Here is a 17,507-nt window from a genome sequence, read left to right as displayed (position 1 = left end):
TTCTCGTCCTCCTTCAACGTCATGTTGTCCTCCTCCAGAACCCAGGGAAACAATGGATTTGTAATCGGCCCTCCGGCACGCCGAGCCCCGACCAGCGACCAGCCAGCGCAGGGCTCGGTGGGGCACCCGCATCAATTCCCGATTGTTCCTGGTTGGCCCAATCTCCATAAGCCAATTCCTCGATCTATAGACATTGGATGCTACATCATAAGCCATTTGAACTACTTCATTTCGTCTCGATGGACCAATATTTCCGTGCTCTCGAACGGGATTTTGGACGTAAAACCGGCTTATTTCCGCCTCTGAGTGCAAATTCAGGGATTCTGTTCGCTTCTGTCGACTCTAAGTGGGATATAATTGACGGAAAGCATTATAAATCCTGTTCAAATGTGGGTTTTGCAGGCCTCTGTAGCAAAAGAAGTGCTCCAGACCATGTCTTGGTCGAGACTCGATGGTACTGCCCTCTTCCTACCAAACTATATATAAACCCCGTAGCCCCCCTTCCAACTCGCACCACTTCATCAGTTACAAATCTCTCTAACCCTCCCAGGCCCAATAGCGATCCATTCCAACCCAACCCAGTTCAATAAACCTCACCGAGCACACCCCGTGCAAAGAACAACCCACTCCACCTCAAAATGTCCCCCCTCGCCCTAATCACCGGCTCAAACCAAGGCATCGGCCGCGCAACCGCCGAAGCCCTCGCCATCAACCACGGCTTCCACGTCCTAATCACCTCGCGCAATCCCGCCGCCGGCGAAGCCGTCGCATCCTCTCTCCGCGACAAAGGCCACAAAGCAACAGCCATCCAACTAGACCTGACCTCTGAATCGAGCATCAAAGCCGCCGTCGCATTCGTCGAGCAGGAATTCGGGGCTCTCGATGTCCTCATCAATAACGCGGGGATCCTAATTGACCTGCAGAAGAAGGATCTTAGCCCCTGGGAGTTGTACACCCGGACATTCACGACGAACGTCGTCGGGCCCGGCGTGCTCACCGAGCTTCTGGTCCCCTTGCTCCGCAAAGCGCCCTCCGGTCTCCCGCGGATCATCTTCGTCACTTCCGCCATGGGCTCGCTGCACTACGCAACCGACAAATCCCTCCCTTGGTACGGCATCGACTACAAGGTCTACGACGCGAGCAAAGCGGCGGTGAATATGCTCATGCTGAACTTTGCGCGGGTCCTTGAGGAAGAGGATGGGAAGGGGAAGGTGAATGCGGTTTGTCCCGGGTATGTGAATACGAACCTCACGAGGTTTGATGAGAATGGGGTGAGTGTGGAGATGGGGGCTAGACGTGTTGTCGAGGTTGCCGTTGCCGGGGAAGAGGGGCCGAATAGGACGTTTTCGAATGCGAGTGGGGAGTTGCCTTGGTGATTTCCTTCTTGGTTTTGTATACACTTGAGCGGGGTGATGTATGTAGGGTGCTGGAAGGATATTTGGGAAAAGGCTGTGATAAAGGGTACCTGGCGGCGACGAAGGTGGGGGCGGGTTGGGTGTGGCGCCGCGTGTTTCGAGGTTGCCTGCCTGTTGCAATGGAATCCTGTCAGCCTACTGATCTTCTGAGCTTAGTCGGCATACATATACAAATGAAGGAAGGGCCCGCCCGAGATTAACTAAATCGTGTTCTGCTGCCTTGTTGATATTGAAAGCACTATAAAAACGTAATATGCGATATAAGAAACTGAGCCCTCTGTATCTCCACGCCTGTCCTGTTCGCGCTATTTCACAAGAAAACCACCTACTCTACTACAGAAGCTATCCCTGCACTCCCAACCTGAAACCAGCGCCCCAGAACAACCTTGAAGATGGCGCGGCACGGGTGCGGACCGCGCAGAAGGCGCCAGCAGAACCCGCTCAAGATGGCAAACGCCCACCTCGCAGCTGCTGCAAACCACCTGCGGCGCGCAGTGCAATATACCGGAGTTTATAAACTGTACGCGCCACCCGATGCCCCAGGCCCATGCCCAGGCCCGTGCCCTCTCATCTATCCAGGAAGCAAGCTTTCTACCCGCTTCATCTCCGAGTAGACAAGCTGATTGACGAATGTGTATGACATCTGACATTGATCTATCCAGCATCCCCCTCGCAAAATCCGACTCCCGCCTCATGGCTCTCCCACCCGAAATCCGACTACTGATATACGAGTACGTCCTCGGCCACCGCACCATACACATCGAGCGTGGGGAAGACATTGGCTGGCACTATTTTGTATGCAGAGGTGAGAATGGAACTCATTCCGAGCTGGCGGTCGGCGAGATCTGGGCGGGACATAGAGGACATGGATATGATGTCCCCGGCGAAGGCAATGGCAACAGCTGGCAAAGCACAATCCCAGCGTGCCGATTCGCATATCGGAGCAGCCTTGGCGCCGTGGTGAGGAACTGTAGCGCTACTCGTTGGTTCATCGAGGCCGAATCCGAGCAAGACTCGCGGGAAGTCTTATTGCATTTGGACCTGCTATCAGTAAACAGGCTCGTTCATTACGAGGCCGCACAGCTTGTGTACCGCACGACCATCTTCGCGTTCCGCGAGGTTGACGCGTTCCGCGAATTCGCCGATAAGGAGGGGCAGTTGGCGAGTCGGGTGCCGAATCTCGTGCTCTACGTCGAGCCGCGGGGGCGGCGAATGCATCTCTGGAATGAGTGGCTGCGTGAGCAGATATATTCTGATTACGAAGGCTTGGAGATATTGAGCGTCTTCTCCAGCGTCCAAAAGCTGCAGATTGTTGTGGGCGGGTCTAAGCCGTTGGATGAGCAGTGTCTATGGACTGTGTATGGATTATTCGCGCTGTGTAAGCTAGGCGTTCGAGAGGTCTCTGTTGATGTCAGTCTCTGTTCTGGGGATCGCGATGGAGCGGGGCGGTTTGCTCGCGTCTTGGAGGGGAAGCTGCGGCAATTGTGGGACGACGAGGCTGAGAGGGAGATGGGCGAGTTGGAGGTCGAGTATGCGAGCAGCCCAGTTGGGATGGTCAACGCCTCTATGGTGGAGGGGAGTCGCTGTATCTTTCCAGGTTAGATAGCCACAGCTGGCTTCCAGCGCAGAGTGATGCCAGTGAATGTGTTTTGAGCGTGGGCTCCTGCAGAGGCTGCTTGTGCACCTCTACGCCTTTTGTTGTAGGTCAATATGGTAACGTGACTGAGGCTGCCTGGTATTAACACCTACCTTTCCACGAGTGAATCTTTCTTTCGTCCTCCAATCCTCTTGGAATCATCCTGCGGTCTTTTAGAAGTTTGTCTACGCACCCTTTTAACATAAAGTGGCCTTTTCTTTCAGCCAGCCTATTATAGTGAACGGACGATTCTTAGGCACCATTTCCTTTCATTTGGACTCGATGGCGATGCCAACACAGCACACCCAGGCCCTAGAGGACGACGAGGATCAACGCACGCTGCCCACAATCTGCCCCTACACAGGGTTGAGCTTGATGCCACTGCCGACTCCCAGCCCGCAGGCCCTGGCGGAACGCGAAGATGAGGACAAGCGGGGTCTGTTCAAAGTGTACGTCCATCTACCTACCCACTCACCCACCCACCACACCTCCCATCTGCCCCTCCCAGCTGGAAAGCATTTATCCTATCCCACCCCGGCCTTTTTCCTCCTCCCCTTGGGACATAGATCGACAAGCTCGAGGTTGCGGTGGATGTTAGGTTTGCGTATGATGGGAAGGATAGTAGGCTGCGCGACAGAGCGGAGAAGTATGCCACAATGCTTGAGGGGAGGACTGCGCGTCCGTGGGATTTTGTCAAGCAGGAGGTTGAGGCGCTTTGGGTGGCGTACGACGAGAAGACTCGGGATAGTGAGGTTTGGGTTGATGGCATTCGTTTTCTTTGAGGTGTGCTTGGTCTATCCCTAGTTGTTGCTGTCCATCCATTGAGGTGGCGAGGGATTAGATACCGGTTTGCACGAGACGAATGAAGAAGCAGGGCGAGTGATGAGAACTGTAATCATAGGTTGAGTTCGGCTGTGGTCATGAGAGACTAGATTCAGCAATAATGCGACTTTGGTTTCAATAATCTAAAATTGGTTCCCCTCGAGTCTCTGCATCATTCCATCGCCATCGACATCTGAATCGAGGCCCAATCCTCGCCTCACTCTTCGCCTTGCCCACCCCATACAACGAGGAAAACCCGGGCTAAAATGTCCACTTGGAGTTCCTATCTCTTTCTAAATCAAGCCATTTCTCAATCCAGATACCCTAGCTTCATAATTACAAGCGCCATTCTAGATAATAAGCTTCTCGTGACCTGGAGCCGCAAGTGACAGTGAGCTAGCTACGCCTGACGGCTTCGCGGGTCTCGAGCGGTCTCAAATCATTCGCCGCGTGCTAACTCTAGCAGTGTGTTACGGATTCGACGGCGTAAAATTGTGGTTCCGAGACGACCAGCAGCATCGGTATCTTCGGCGTATCATTAGGCATCGAACCTAGACGAAATGTTGAATGTCAATCAAGCCTACGCGACTAGGTTGGCGTTACCTCCCTGTCAGTTTGCATGCCCATTCCAGTGCTACTTGGCTTCCTTCAGAATAACACTTACTGGCACTGTCTCCATGTGATCAGCCAACCTTGCCATCATCTCCTGCGAACGCTTATTCACCTGCTGCTCTCGACTACACTTTTACTACCTACAGACGCCCGGCTGACCCCAACTTCGAGATGCTTCCGCTACTTCGCGACTGATAGAGTTCCTGTTGATTAACCGCAAGACTGCCACCGACACCCCATTGCAACCGGCGAATGTGAGGCCACAATGGCAATCTATGGAATTATTCCTAGAGACGCGTGGCGGACCAACGAGCTGGCCAGTGACGAGGCAATGCTTTGGTGTCCGGCCCCAGAAGCTCGCGTAGTCAGTTCAACACGAGCATTGAACACAAAGACCAGTGCAACCTCTAAAGACTACATGTTGCCCATAGTTCATGTACTTGAATCTACGGCTCCCCTGTCATGCCCCGTCTCGTGTCCCTGGCCCTGGAATACTGATCATTCGCGCTGTCGAAAAGCATCTCGCTATGCGGGTTGCGCTAGTTGTGATTTTCAGGGACACTCAAGGGGCTGTTTATATCGTGTCCTGGCATGATTCATGGGATAGCTGGATTGCTGCTGCTTAGAAGCTTTGAAGATACGAAGACTGAGAATCTCCATTCCAATCAAAGAAAAATGATGCTTGGACCGGGGAGTCCACACGTTATCATCCTAAGGAAGTCGGGCTACTCTGAGGTTGTGCTGCGTATGAAGCGCCACCTTCTTGAAGAGACGGTACTTCATTTCGATTCTTTCCATGAGGTGCGGATATTCTTAGTAGGAAGGAGCGAAGGACCGCTTGGTTGACGTCGATAAGGCCTCCCATTTCACTACACTCATCCTTTCACCGAATAGACTCTTATTCAAACTGTACCATTTACGAAAGCAGTCCATTCGAACTGGGGCTCTCATGTGCGGCGTCGGCCTAGTACAAGGAATGGCGGAATATGATTTCGAATACCCATCTGCAGAACTTGATTGCACAAGAGAGATCGATTAAAGATCCTGATCTTGACAAACATCTAATACTGGCAGCAAAGTCAGCAAGTGTTGGCAAGGAACGAAGCCGGATTCCAGCCGCAAGGGGGAGGGTCTAACAACCCATCCGGCTCCTTCGACCTGCCCAAGCCCGCGGCTTGAATCGTCTGCTTCCGTCTCTGGTCAAGCCTCATAGCCTGTCCTGTCCATTCCTTCTACACGTGAGGCGAGTCCAGTCTATTATTTCTTTCTTCGTCGCCGCTGCCCGGGACAACCTAACCGCTGAGATCAACTCCCAGATGCGTGAGACGCATAGTCGACTCACCGAGCCGGTTCGAGGAGCACCGAAACGCCGCGGCTGATTCCACGCGTGAGAAGATAGGCAGGCAGCTACAGAGGGAATCGCGCGGCGTTCATAACCCATCTCGTCGCGTTCTTATAGCATGAAGCGTCCTGTCACCATGTCGGACTGGAAGGCCCGTCCGGCAATCTCTCATGGGCCAGAGTCAGCGGGCGAGCTCGATGAGCTCCGGTAGCGTACGTATAGTACCCAAGTGCTAGTGTTGATTGGAAAGGAGAACCAAGAGCATGGCTAGGTATGATACTGGCGATGACATGCGAGTCTAGTCCGGTCGCTTTACCCAGCAATCCAGGCAATGTGATCGAGGCCCCGCGGACGGCCGAGGCTGGATACTACTGATATGGAGGCGGATTTCAAAACGTGGGCGCATTGAGCGTTGAAATCCGCGCTCCTGCGTTGATCTTAGACCTGCCACCGTTTTCTATAGGCATTCGTGCCATTTGCACATTGATTACCTCGTCCAGTACCTGCGTGACCTCGCCATGTCACCTTGCTGTCCGGGATTCCGACATAGGCAGGGCCGAACTGGTGAACAGGCGTCGCTCGTGGGGCTTCCAAGGAGATTGGCGCTCTTTGACACGTGCTGGATAGGATGGATTCGTGTTTACATAGGGAATGTCCTGGAAAAATGACACTTGCGCATTCAGCGACGACCGATTTCACTTCCTGGCGACACGAGCCAGGCTGCATTTGTCCGTTTCAACGTGCATTTCTACCAACGAGTATGCCAATCCAGAATCTCACCCATCCGGCGTTCTTCACTGTGATCAGTGGTACACTCGCTGTGGTCTCTTGTACCGTACTCCAGCCTGACGCGCAGAGTAGATAGGGTATGTATTGCTACTTTCTGCCATTGCATTCCCTGCACCGCATCTATAACCATCCGCAGCGACCAATCAATCGGCCCCCAAACGGCAACCTGATCAATCTCCAACACTGCCCCTTCGGAGACCCCGAGGGTATCTCCAAAACGATCCCAAACCACCCGCAACCCGCGCAATGTCGCATCGCATGAAGCAGCTGAGCGAGTCGACCCCGCTGCTAAGCGATCACGATATTTCGACGTCGAGTCGTCCACCATAGTACACCATAGGCCGAAGATGGCCAGACGATGTTCAGGTGCACAGCCTATGGCATCACGCCATGGCCCCGGGTAGATTACCGTGCAGCGACGATCCCGTGGCAGAGAGTGGGAGAGCAGCGCTGGTTGGGGGCGAAAGGGCCGGCTGATGTAACATCGCGTTCGTGCAGAGGCTTTGCGGAAATGATCTGTAGGAGGAGACAAGGCTGAAGAGGGAGTCGACTCGCTCCAGGGCGGAGCGGGCGCTTAATCGAGGGTTTTCAATATCGGGGATGTAACGACGGGCGGCGATGCGATGCAGACTAAGGTATGTCGAGTCTTATCGCGGGAGGTGCCGGGGGTAAAGCAGGGGGTATGCAGTAACGGCTGCTGTGAAACATCGGGGGTTTCCTGCTTCAGTGCTGCGTCAGTTGTGACACGGTGGACTGCAGTGCAGGGCGCGAAATTGGGGCGGAAAAAGCAATGACGAGTCGGTTGTGTCGGTCTAGAGGGTGGCGGTTCCTCCGATCGCCAATGCTATTGATAGCACGATCATCACATCCTCTATTGTACGATCCCAAAATGCCTGTCCACTGTCCAACACTTGTTCAGACCCTCGGACTCGTCGAGCAAGAGATTAACCAGGGGGAACCGGGGACCGCCGGACGACCTATAAAATTCGACTTGGAACAGGAAATGATCTGGGGTAAGAGGGGCGCCTCTACCAATCACATAGCAGAACCGACAGCTGAACGAATCCAGATCATTTCCTCATCCAGAATCTCTGCCCGAAGGACCGCGGATTTGGCGAATGATCTGCAATGGCGCGAGCGCTGGTGGGTTTACACGCGGCCGATCTGCTATCGGGGTCGCAGTGATCGGCGCCCGCGCAGCCAGGGGATGGCCTATCGAATGCCATTGTCGCACCTTTGTTGGGGCCAGCTGTAACGTCCTGAGACTTGAGTCGCAGCTCCATTGCTCCATTGCTCCATTGCGCCCCGTGGAGTCGCGATGGCGATGCTCTCTCAAAGGATATAAAGACAAATGATTCTCCTCTTTATCCACTTCTCATCACACCACAGCACAGCGCCTGCCACATCCTCCCATCTCCCGTCTCTCCCATCTCTTCCCACCAACTCAGTAAAGCCACCGCCACGATGAAGTACTCCATCGCCTTCATCTCCCTCCTCTCGGCCCTCCCCGCCTTCGCCGAAGAAGCCATTGTCGGCGGCGACGAAGCCTCCATCGAGGAATACCCCTACCAAATCCAGCTCCTCTCCAACGGCCGCCTCATCTGCGGCGGCAGCATCATCAGCAACCAGTACGTCGTGACAGCCGGCCACTGCACCGACGGGTCCTCCGCCAGCAGCCTCAGCATCCGCGCGGGGTCCTCTTCTTCCTCAGGCGGCGGCACCGTCGTCCGCGTCTCCTCGATCGCGCAGCATCCCGACTACGACGCCGCGACGACGAATAACGACATCTCCATCCTTACGCTCGCCGAGGACCTAACCTTCGGCCCGGGGATCCAAGCCGTCGACCTCCCCACCTCATCTGCCCTCCCAACGGCCGGAACAACTGCCATCGCGACGGGCTGGGGAGCCCTGCAGGAAGGCGGCAGCGTCTCCGAAACACTGCAGTACGTCGAGGTCCCCATCGTCAGCAAGTCGCAGTGCGCGAGCGACTACCAGGGTTTCAACGAGATCACCGACAGCATGGTCTGTGCGGGGGAGAGCGGCAAGGATGCGTGCCAGGGTGACAGCGGTGGTCCGCTTGTTGCCGACGGTGTCCTTGTGGGGATTACCTCGTGGGGCAATGGGTGTGCGCGTCCGGGGTATCCTGGTGTTTACTCGAGCCCGGCGTATTTCCGGGATTTTATTGAGTCTGTTACTGGCATCTAGACGACCATGATGTAATGAGGGTTTGTAATGATGTGAGAGCATTGAGGGGGAGGATTGAGGTGATGTGGTTGTGGTTGTACATGGTGCATGATGCTGGTTATCATCTGTACATAACTCGATCTCAAGGTACATATATATATATTCAAAATGATCTCGACCACCACATTTCTCGTTCGTGATTCGTAGCTGGCCACTGGCCACTGTGCCCCAATCATAAAACCGAGATCAAGCCATAAGCCAATCCCTCTCCAGCGCCTTCAGGCCCTGAATCCACCCTCTCCCTTTCCCTCCCGCATCCACATCCGCATCCCCATCCGCACCAGTATCCCTCACAGCCCACGACATCCTCATAACCTCGACCGCAGTGCGAATATACCCCCAGGGAATCAACGCCCAGAACTGCCGGAGCCGCTCAACCGCCCACTCGCGGTACACAGGGTCATCCGTCTCGGCGCCCGCGATGAAGGTTGGCCAGCAGGTTGCTTTGAACAGCGGGTCTGAGACCCCGACGTGTGAGAGGTGGTATACTACTGTGTGCACGAGGGCGGAAGGGTCTTTGTCGAGGGAATTCCCCTTGGTGGGGGTTGGTGAAAGGTCAGTGGGGTCGGTATTATTGGCGGTGGAGGAGAGTGATGAGACGGGAGGAGGGAGAGGGGGGAGTCCGCGGCCATCGACGGAGCGGAGAATGTAGATCTGCAACGCTGCCCGGTGCGCGAGCGCCGTGTGGATGCGACTTTGGCGTCGTTCTGCGGACGAACACTCGAGGCCCGCTGCCCAGGAAATCACATCGAATGAGCTCACTTGCTCGATGAGAGATTGTGCAGTTGCGAGAATGGATTGATAGTCTGCTTCGGATACGACCGGTCCTTGTTGCTGGAGGAAGGTGGTGACGGTATCCGACAGCTGGCAGGCCTGGAAGAGGATCTGCAGGAGCGGCGTTGGGAGGGAGAGGTAGCTGTTTGTTTCGGCGCGGGTGACGGCGGCGATGATGGAGCCAGAGCTGCAGTTGTCGGCGGGGAGAAGGAATGGGTTTTCAAGGGTTGGTCTGGTGAGGAGGGTCGAGTTGAGGATGTAGTACCTACGCTCGCATTGTGCGATTAGTACTCGATAGACCTGCCGTAGTGCGTAGAGAGCAGAACAGAAACAATGGATGGAAACGACGTACGTTAAACAATCCGACATGATCGAATCGCGAATAGCTGCCAATGGAGATGGGGTTTGACTCCCCTGCAGGGACTGCAAACAACCAATCAAGCGAATTGCCCCTTGCACATGCGCTCTCCACTGGCACTCGCCGACATCGATTAGGTCAAAGGTGATGAAGAGGTGGATTACCGTGATGATAAGGTCCATGTCGACGTCGGCCGCGCTTTCACTATTGGTAGCGTTGATGTGGATGTTTCCCAGTGCGTGCCGGAGAAGAACGAGGGCCTTATGTTTCGCACATAGAGCGTCTACTACGGTTTGAGTTGCTGGGTTGGACATACTGATACTCTGTCCCAGGTGCCACTGTGGTTGTCGTTGTGGCTGTGGTGCATGAAACGAGTCGAGGTCTAACGTGCCGTTGCTGCGTTGTTGCAGACATGATACGTGGATCGCTGCAGCCGCTACCATGGCGTGCAGGAGGATCGGGTGGTCCCGCGCCAGTGGGATCAAGGTGCAGAATGGGTTCGCTGTGTTGGTCGAGGATATCACCATATCTGAGCTGAGAGTATTGGCGACTACGAGGGGTGTCAACGTCAACAGTGTAGTATGTCAGGGCTGGGAAAGGGAATGGGTTGCATACAGTGGAAGAGATACTGTCGAGATGTATACCCCATATCTCCAAAGACAGGATCCAGTAGAGATGCGTCAAGGTGTGTCGGTGCGAAATAGTTCCCAGGTCCTAGGTCAGCAACAGTATTCTGGCCCACGGGCTGAGTAGGAAACGTTTTCCCCATCATCTTCCCCCGACTCGCAACGCCTTGATTCCAGAGGAATAGCTTCCCATATCCCAAACATGCTTGTCCTGTCCGGCTACACTTGGTACAAGCGGGAAGGCTGCGATCACATTTGAGCCGGCGTCGACGACAGTTGTGGCACGGCTTTTCGGCTGTTGCAGTGATGGCGCTACTTTGCATCGAGACTCGGAGAGTCAACCTGAGGATTTCCGAATCCGAAAAGGCCAAGATCAAAGGATGGATCAATCAGTGATCTGCAGAACAAGCGCACGGGTATCGATCAAGCCCTCCGACTGGGACTTCCGTGGGCTCGGCCCGTGGTTCGGTCAGTGGCTGTTTCAAGTTCCGTTGATCAGAGCTTGATCAGCCTTATCGAATTCTTGGTGTAGACGAGGATATCTTGGAGCACAACGTCACGCCGCGGGAATTTGAAGCTTGAACGTGGAAGGGTCTGAGGCGAAGAAAGCTGGAACGTGCATGACGAGATGGCGGGGTTTGTCCGCAGAGCTAGAGGCTTGGCTGCTGCATGTGGTTTAGTGGCCATGGTCGGCGATTAGGGCTGGCACGTTGACGAGGGTCCAGTGGGGCGCTCATCGTCCATTTTTGGGCGTATATAGTCCTGGCGACGCAAGCCTCTGGAAAATTGGACACGGCGGCCTTGAGAATTCACGCATAAGGGCAGACGCATTCCAGTCAGCCTGACGCTCTATGCCGCAGAATCTCGCTGATTCCAAACGTTGGACAACATGCACGGCGACGACAAGCGCGAGGATCTCGATGCCCAGACCGAACCCCAGGTTCCGCTCGATAAAGAGAGTATCGAGAGGCTTGGGCGCGAGCGTCCCGCGCTTTTTCCGAATCGCTGGGTCGAGCTGAGTTTCTGCTTCTCACTCCTCGCATCAGAGCTCCTCGCTGTACGGTATCCTCCTCCATTGCCTTCGGTATTGTCGCTGATGACGACAGGAATACTTCGTTAGCGGCTTCAACACCCTCCTCCCACACCTGACAACATCCCTAAACATCCCCCGCGAGTCCCAGACCTGGCCCGCAAGCGTCTTTTCCCTGGTAACAGGCGCATTCCTCCTCCCCGCCGCCCGTATCGCCGACATCCACGGTCCCCGCCTGGTTTTCAACGCCGGCCTAGTGTGGTTCCTCATCTGGTCCTTCATCGCAGGATGGAGTCAGAACTATAAGATGCTCATCGTGTGTCGCGCACTGCAGGGTCTGGGACCCTCGGCGTTCCTACCGGCAGGGATCATGCTCATCGGCTCGATATACCGGCCCGGACCGAGGAAGAATCTCGTGTTTAGTTTGTATGGAGCGTTCTCACCTATCGGGTTTTATTCGGGCATTTGTGTCTCAGGACTCTCGGGGCATTTTCTCTCGTGGAGGTGGTACTTTTGGATTGGGTCTGCGATTGTGCTCGTTGTTCTCGTCGTGTCCCTCGTGGGCATGATTATGATTCGGTTGCCGAACGAGGAATCATCAATGAAGATGGATTGGTGGGGGTGTCTCACGATCGTCCCCGGTCTGCTTCTCGTCGTCTTTGCAATCACTGATGGCTCGCATGCGCCGGATGGCTGGAGGACGCCGTATATCCTCGTGACGTTCCTCGCTGGTATTGCACTGCTCTGCGCGGCGTTCTATGTTGAGGGATGGGTGGCTGAATCGCCGTTGCTGCATTTCGACATCTTCAAGGTCAGGTATATGAGTCCGCTCTTCGTCGCGCTGAGCTTCTCGTATGGTGTCTTTGGGATATACCTGTTCTATGCGAGCTTTTAGTATACTCCTCCTTTTCCTCTGTTTACGGAACGGACAGATAACAGCTAACCTCCATCGCAGCATCGAAGACATCCTCGGCAAAAACTCCCTAACAACCGCCCTCTACTTCGCCCCCATGGCCGCCGGCGGCCTCATCCTCGCAACGCTGGGCGGCTTCACGCTGCACCTCCTCCCCGGCAAACTCCTCCTCCTAATTTCCGGCGCGGGATACCTCGCCTCAATGCTCCTCTTCGCTCTAATCCCCTCACACGACCCAAATTACTGGTCCTACATCTTCCCGGCAATGGTAGCGGCGACAATCGGCGTCGACATCGGGTACAGCGTGAGCAACATCTTCATCACGAACAACCTGCCCCAGAACCGGCAGGGCGCCGCGGGGGCGATGATCAACACGATTGTGTTTGTGGGGATTAGTTTCTTCCTGGGCGTGGCGGATCTGGTTGTTGCGCAGACGGAGCACCTGGGGGCCGAGAGGAGTTACAAGGCGGCGTTTTGGTTTGGGGTTGCGTGTTCCGGTGTTGCTGTCATCTTGCTTGTGTTTATTAAAGTCGGCAAGGCGAAGAGTGATCTTACTGTTGAGGAGAGGATTGAGATTCAGAGGTCGATGGCGACGGGGGATGTGGAGAAATGATATAGGGAGGGTAGTCTCGGGATTTGGCATCTCTCAGACTTGTTTATCCGTTTCATTGCAGTAGTAGCCGTGGAAAGTAGAGATGGAGCCTGAACCGACGAATCTTCAGCGATCACACAGTCACTCCGGTGCCTGTTGGCAGACAAGGTGAAACGTAGTGTAGATTGACAGTGCGCGCGAAAGGCTTTTCTGGCATAGGTCCCTGGTACGCTACGCATCTACAATACACCGGCAACTCTGTGAAACACAGGATAGACGCTGCGATGCGCTCGTTCTCAACGCACGCACAAATCCAACTCTCGCCCTTGTACACGGCACAAGTGCGGTTATAATCGTCGGCAAATCCTGCACGGCGCGACGAATTCGTAGGTAGTGTACATACCCAGGGAAGGAGGGAAAGTGGCGGTCTCTTAGTGGTGCTGGGGATTTGGAATGGTTTCCAGACGCACAGCAGCTCCCGGTTGGTAATTGCTCCCGTAGCGTAAGCCAGGGACCAGACACTCGTGAATGATATGTCGCAAGGGCCTTGAGAATTGTTAAAGCGGAACTGTGTCTGAAGCTTCTAACACAAGGTCTTGCACTGGAAGCTCTGGGACTGGCCGGGTCGAATTGAGTAGAATGCTTCGCGTCTGCGTTTGTTCGAGCAGCGTGTGGTGCAATCGAGCTGCTGTCAAACAGACGCAGAAGGACGCTTGATACTGCATCTCAAGAACGATCGGGATCCCGGGCGCCGCATCTCCAAGAGACCGAAGCCCGACCAGCAGCAAGGACAGCGAGCCCAGGCCATACGGCTGCCGGCAAAACTCGACATTTATTATCGCGGGCGGAACTCGGGTTCCCTTCAAAGTAGAGTGCCTCGACCCGGTAGCTTTACTCCACTAGGAAGTGACCAGTGGTACAGTACACCAGGAGCATTTTCGGAACAAGGGACAGTGACACAGGGCTGTGCGTCGTACGCAGCAGAACAGGTACCAGGGCCCAATCGGAGGCAATCTTATCGCGCAGTTGGTACTCCAAAAGTGGAGAGAAAGCCATCTCTCGAACCATACGATTCGGGGCAAGAAAGTATGATCAGGCAGAGGTGGCCTCCGAGGCTCCGATGAGAGCCGGGCTGTCGAAAATATAGGTCTGCACCAGCGTCTGATACGATAACATAGCCCCATATCTATCCAGCAGATGCGGCAACGACATTTCTCTTTCCATTATTTAATCCATCTCAGTAGCACGTTCGTCGAATATAATGGGTTTTGGTGGGGGCCGCATGGTATTTTCGCTCGTCGTCAGCTGTCAATTGGAACCGCTTTTCACTCAGAGAAAACCCGACAGCTCACTCGGGACTTTGGGAATCTGCAGGGGTAGGGAAGGTGGCGTAAATGTTTCAAAGCTTGCTGGACTATAATAATCAAGAGGAACTGTCAGCGAAGAAGAAAGCAAATAAGAGGCGGAGCAAGAGAGGGCCGACTCATTACAACCCTAATCTTCTAGATCACGACTGGTACCGCCAAAGGGAGAGCACCGATCTCAATTTCTCCGCTTGAGTGTCAGGAATGCATGTGCCCGTCGTGAAGTCCCAGGCGCAGCGCCGGGTTGGCACACAGGCACCTGATTCGCATTACGAGTCCCGGCTCGACCATCCGCGCGCCGCCGGGGAATAGCTTGCTGATACTGGTACCGACAGTCACGGCACTTGCTCTCAGCATTAGTATACGCGAGTGTGGATCCGGGGCCTGCATAGGTTCCGGGGATATCTGCAGTGGGTGGGGACTGTCACCGCGTGTGTCTCGGGTTGGCATCTCGGCAGACTTGCGGGTCTCATGCAAGGAAATCCGCACGCAATATTGTGCTTTCGGTGAGTCGGGTCACATGTAGTCGGAGAGGGAGTTTGTGTAATCGGCCCAAGGGTTGGGACTGAAAATGGCGGCGAATTGGGAAGAGGCAGATGCATCGCAGGAAGGTATTAGAAGGTCGACGCGGTCTAGGAGTCCTCGATGTCATCATTGTCCAAGCCAAAGTCTAAGAGGGTGAAGCCATTCATACCGCTGCAGTGCCCTCTCTGCAAGCTATCAGGTATCAATTGTCCCCCACAGGATGCTTTACAGTGTGTTCAGAGTTGTAGATGATGTGCGCCTTCTTTCGACAGCGAGCAGCTCTGACGGATAACCGAGTCAGTGTTGGCTCTGAGACTATAGTGAGCCGACGCCCAAGCCGTAGCTCTAACTGCGCTGGTAGATTGTCAGAACTCACACGGGCTGGTAGAGAATGCCGATAGACCATTGTAACATCACAACCTCCGCGAAACCTACACACTGGTATGAATGCCCATCCGCAGCCAGATTATCGCAAGGGTAGCGCAACCAAACAGCTATCAAGTATCCAGTCCGTAGCATCGTGATCATTTTCAAAGCTGCGAGGGGGGGAAGCAAATGGACCATCATTGCGCCAGAGCCTTCGGGGAAGCCACCCACTGGCGTAAATCCTCATCGGCAGCCATGTTATCTCGATGGTTCCCATCGACTCTTTCACGCGTGTCCGAAGGGGAAGTCGGCTGATTCGCGGTCATCGCTTCGCGAGCCTCACGCAATTCAAAGCGTCTGACTTACTGCGCTTCTGGCCTTGACATTGCGGTGGATGCCAGTTTCGAGTCTCGACAGGCAGGCCGGCGATGGCCTGGCCGAGGGTTTGCCTTGCGCGTACCGTCGAAATAACGACGCGCCGATGAGGTGCTCGTGAGGGGCAAAGTATAGCATTAAATGGCACTTGAAATAGCTAAAAGTGATATAATCATCGGAATCAAGGATCTTGAATGCATCATGAGTTAGGAAGAGTCTAGGAGACGAAGACTCGGAATTGTTTCTCCGTAATCCATGACGCTCCGCCCCGCCATTCAATACAGAAGCCAAGCTCAGCTTTGCCAGAGTAATTCCTCACAAGGGAGAATAGTCACACACTCCAGACATTTAGGGATTACAGACTAAACACAGAATACTCTACGCTGCTTTGGTGATATCATCCAACGATATGGTCTGGTAAGACATCATGTCCTTTTCACCTGCCTTCTATCTGCCACGCCACTTCTTTCTGCAGTAGACTCGACATCGTCCTTCGACGTCCACATTTGCCATCGACTTTGTCCTTCACAATTGCTCTCCCAACGAGGTCGGTTTCTTCCTTGAGCGCTCGAGCTGCACCAGACTCAGTGACGTAGCTTGTTCAAAGCAATCATCAACATTCACTTTGTTTTCTGTAAGCCAGCCTGCCTGCCTGCTCAAACAAACAAACCAAGCCCCACTCAAACATCTGCTGTGCAGGCTGCCCTTTGCCGCCCACGGTGATTGCCCAATTCTGATAATGCCAGGCTGGAGTCTTGTCAGTCACCTCCAGCTTCAGGCCCCCCTCCTCGACCGAGACCTCTGCTTTAGGTGACAAATGAGAACACCCGAGACCAGCTTGCCTAGCAGGTGAGGGTAAAGGCTGCATTCACACAGAGCAGAGAGATTCCAAAAAAGGAAGACATCAAGAAGTCTGTGGGCTATAAAGAGGACTGCCCTGCCCGCTGTTCCTCGACCTTTCTCTTCCTCTTTTCCCCCACCACCAACACACCTTTCCTCCTTCTTGTCCTCATCTTCCCAAAACATCAACTTCCAATCCATTCTCTCACTCACCTCGCGTTCGTTGCAATGGTCCTCTGCCACGTATGCGAGGAGTGCGCACTCCGTGATCCGACCTCGTTCGGCCACCTCCTGCGAGACCCAGTCGCTAACAATGGTGCACGCTGCACTGGCTGCCCCCTCTACTTTTGCTACCGTCATCTATATCTAAACCACGACGGTGCCATGTGCCAACGCGCCAAGCAATTCTTCATGCACGATGAGCCCATCACCAGCACTCATGCTTTGATTGCGCATTGGCTCGCATGTGTGCCGCTTCGCGGTGACCACGGTAAGCCTCCTGACTCGCTCTGTCTACGTCTGTCTGTTCACTCCTAAACCTATCATCAGAAAATGGCTCGGTCGATTTCTGTGCTCCCGGCCAGGACGCTATTTACCCCGCCACTACCCGGCCCCGCGATCGTCGCCGTGTGAGATTTGCCCGTGATGTCGAGGAGATTCCCCCCCGCCCCGAGGAGAGCATCTGGAAGGGTGTCGCTTACGACGTTGTCAAGTTTCTCGCCACCGTCATCTTTGTGCTGATCGCCATGATTCCGATCCGAATCATGCTCGCACAAATGGAAAAACTGCTTGAGCTCTTTCGCACCATGGATGGTGAGGGCGAGCTGTAGATGGTTGCAACCAAGTTCTTTTCTCATCGCAGCGATGGTGTTGTGGAGTATGGA

At 54.5% G+C, this 17,507-nt stretch overlaps 6 protein-coding genes across 6 annotated transcripts; 5 read left to right on the top strand and 1 right to left on the bottom strand.

Moving 5' to 3' along the window:
- The first annotated feature begins 423 nt into the window (after positions 1-423).
- Positions 424-1,471, top strand: BJX68DRAFT_239370 (uncharacterized protein). Its single transcript, XM_071040520.1, has one exon. The coding sequence runs from the start codon at positions 639-641 to the stop codon at positions 1,374-1,376; it is 738 nt and encodes a 245-aa protein (XP_070897767.1). The 5' UTR covers positions 424-638; the 3' UTR covers positions 1,377-1,471.
- Positions 1,472-1,629: 158 nt separating this feature from the next.
- Positions 1,630-3,033, top strand: BJX68DRAFT_239369 (uncharacterized protein). The gene is made up of 2 exons (XM_071040519.1): positions 1,630-1,935; positions 2,078-3,033. Exons 1-2 carry the CDS (start codon positions 1,808-1,810, stop codon positions 3,015-3,017), a joined length of 1,068 nt encoding a protein of 355 aa, XP_070897766.1. The 5' UTR covers positions 1,630-1,807; the 3' UTR covers positions 3,018-3,033.
- A 4,975-nt stretch (positions 3,034-8,008) lies between these two features.
- On the top strand, positions 8,009-8,977 carry BJX68DRAFT_276443 (serine protease). Its single transcript, XM_071048096.1, has one exon. The coding sequence runs from the start codon at positions 8,081-8,083 to the stop codon at positions 8,819-8,821; it is 741 nt and encodes a 246-aa protein (XP_070897765.1). The 5' UTR covers positions 8,009-8,080; the 3' UTR covers positions 8,822-8,977.
- On the bottom strand, positions 8,964-10,764 carry BJX68DRAFT_267987 (transcription factor domain-containing protein; the record flags this gene model as incomplete). The annotated part of the gene is made up of 4 exons (XM_071045956.1): positions 8,964-9,021; positions 9,096-9,899; positions 9,987-10,542; positions 10,608-10,764. 4 exons carry the CDS (start codon positions 10,762-10,764, stop codon positions 8,964-8,966), a joined length of 1,575 nt encoding a protein of 524 aa, XP_070897764.1.
- Positions 10,765-11,507: 743 nt separating this feature from the next.
- BJX68DRAFT_256012 (major facilitator superfamily-domain-containing protein) lies at positions 11,508-13,174 on the top strand (the record flags this gene model as incomplete). The annotated part of the gene is made up of 3 exons (XM_071043132.1): positions 11,508-11,675; positions 11,725-12,542; positions 12,604-13,174. 3 exons carry the CDS (start codon positions 11,508-11,510, stop codon positions 13,172-13,174), a joined length of 1,557 nt encoding a protein of 518 aa, XP_070897763.1.
- A 3,677-nt stretch (positions 13,175-16,851) lies between these two features.
- BJX68DRAFT_267985 (uncharacterized protein) lies at positions 16,852-17,453 on the top strand (the record flags this gene model as incomplete). Its single annotated transcript, XM_071045955.1, has 2 exons — positions 16,852-17,113; positions 17,173-17,453. 2 exons carry the CDS (start codon positions 16,852-16,854, stop codon positions 17,451-17,453), a joined length of 543 nt encoding a protein of 180 aa, XP_070897762.1.
- Positions 17,454-17,507: the final 54 nt, after the last annotated feature.

This window comes from Aspergillus pseudodeflectus (genome assembly GCF_044049435.1).
Source record: "Aspergillus pseudodeflectus strain CBS 756.74 chromosome Unknown BJX68scaffold_28, whole genome shotgun sequence".
Lineage (NCBI taxonomy): Eukaryota > Fungi > Ascomycota > Eurotiomycetes > Eurotiales > Aspergillaceae > Aspergillus > Aspergillus pseudodeflectus.
This window is presented reverse-complemented; position numbering and strand designations above follow the sequence as displayed.

Bases quoted from the DNA above. Each gene is read 5' to 3' on its own strand.
- BJX68DRAFT_239370 (XM_071040520.1), top strand. From the start codon at position 639: ATGTCCCCCCTCGCCCTAATCACCGGCTCAAACCAAGGCATCGGCCGC.
- BJX68DRAFT_276443 (XM_071048096.1), top strand. From the start codon at position 8,081: ATGAAGTACTCCATCGCCTTCATCTCCCTCCTCTCGGCCCTCCCCGCC.
- BJX68DRAFT_239369 (XM_071040519.1), top strand. From the start codon at position 1,808: ATGGCGCGGCACGGGTGCGGACCGCGCAGAAGGCGCCAGCAGAACCCG. The intron at 1,936-2,077 runs GTACGCGCCACC...TGATCTATCCAG, and splicing joins TATACCGGAGTTTATAAACT to CATCCCCCTCGCAAAATCCG.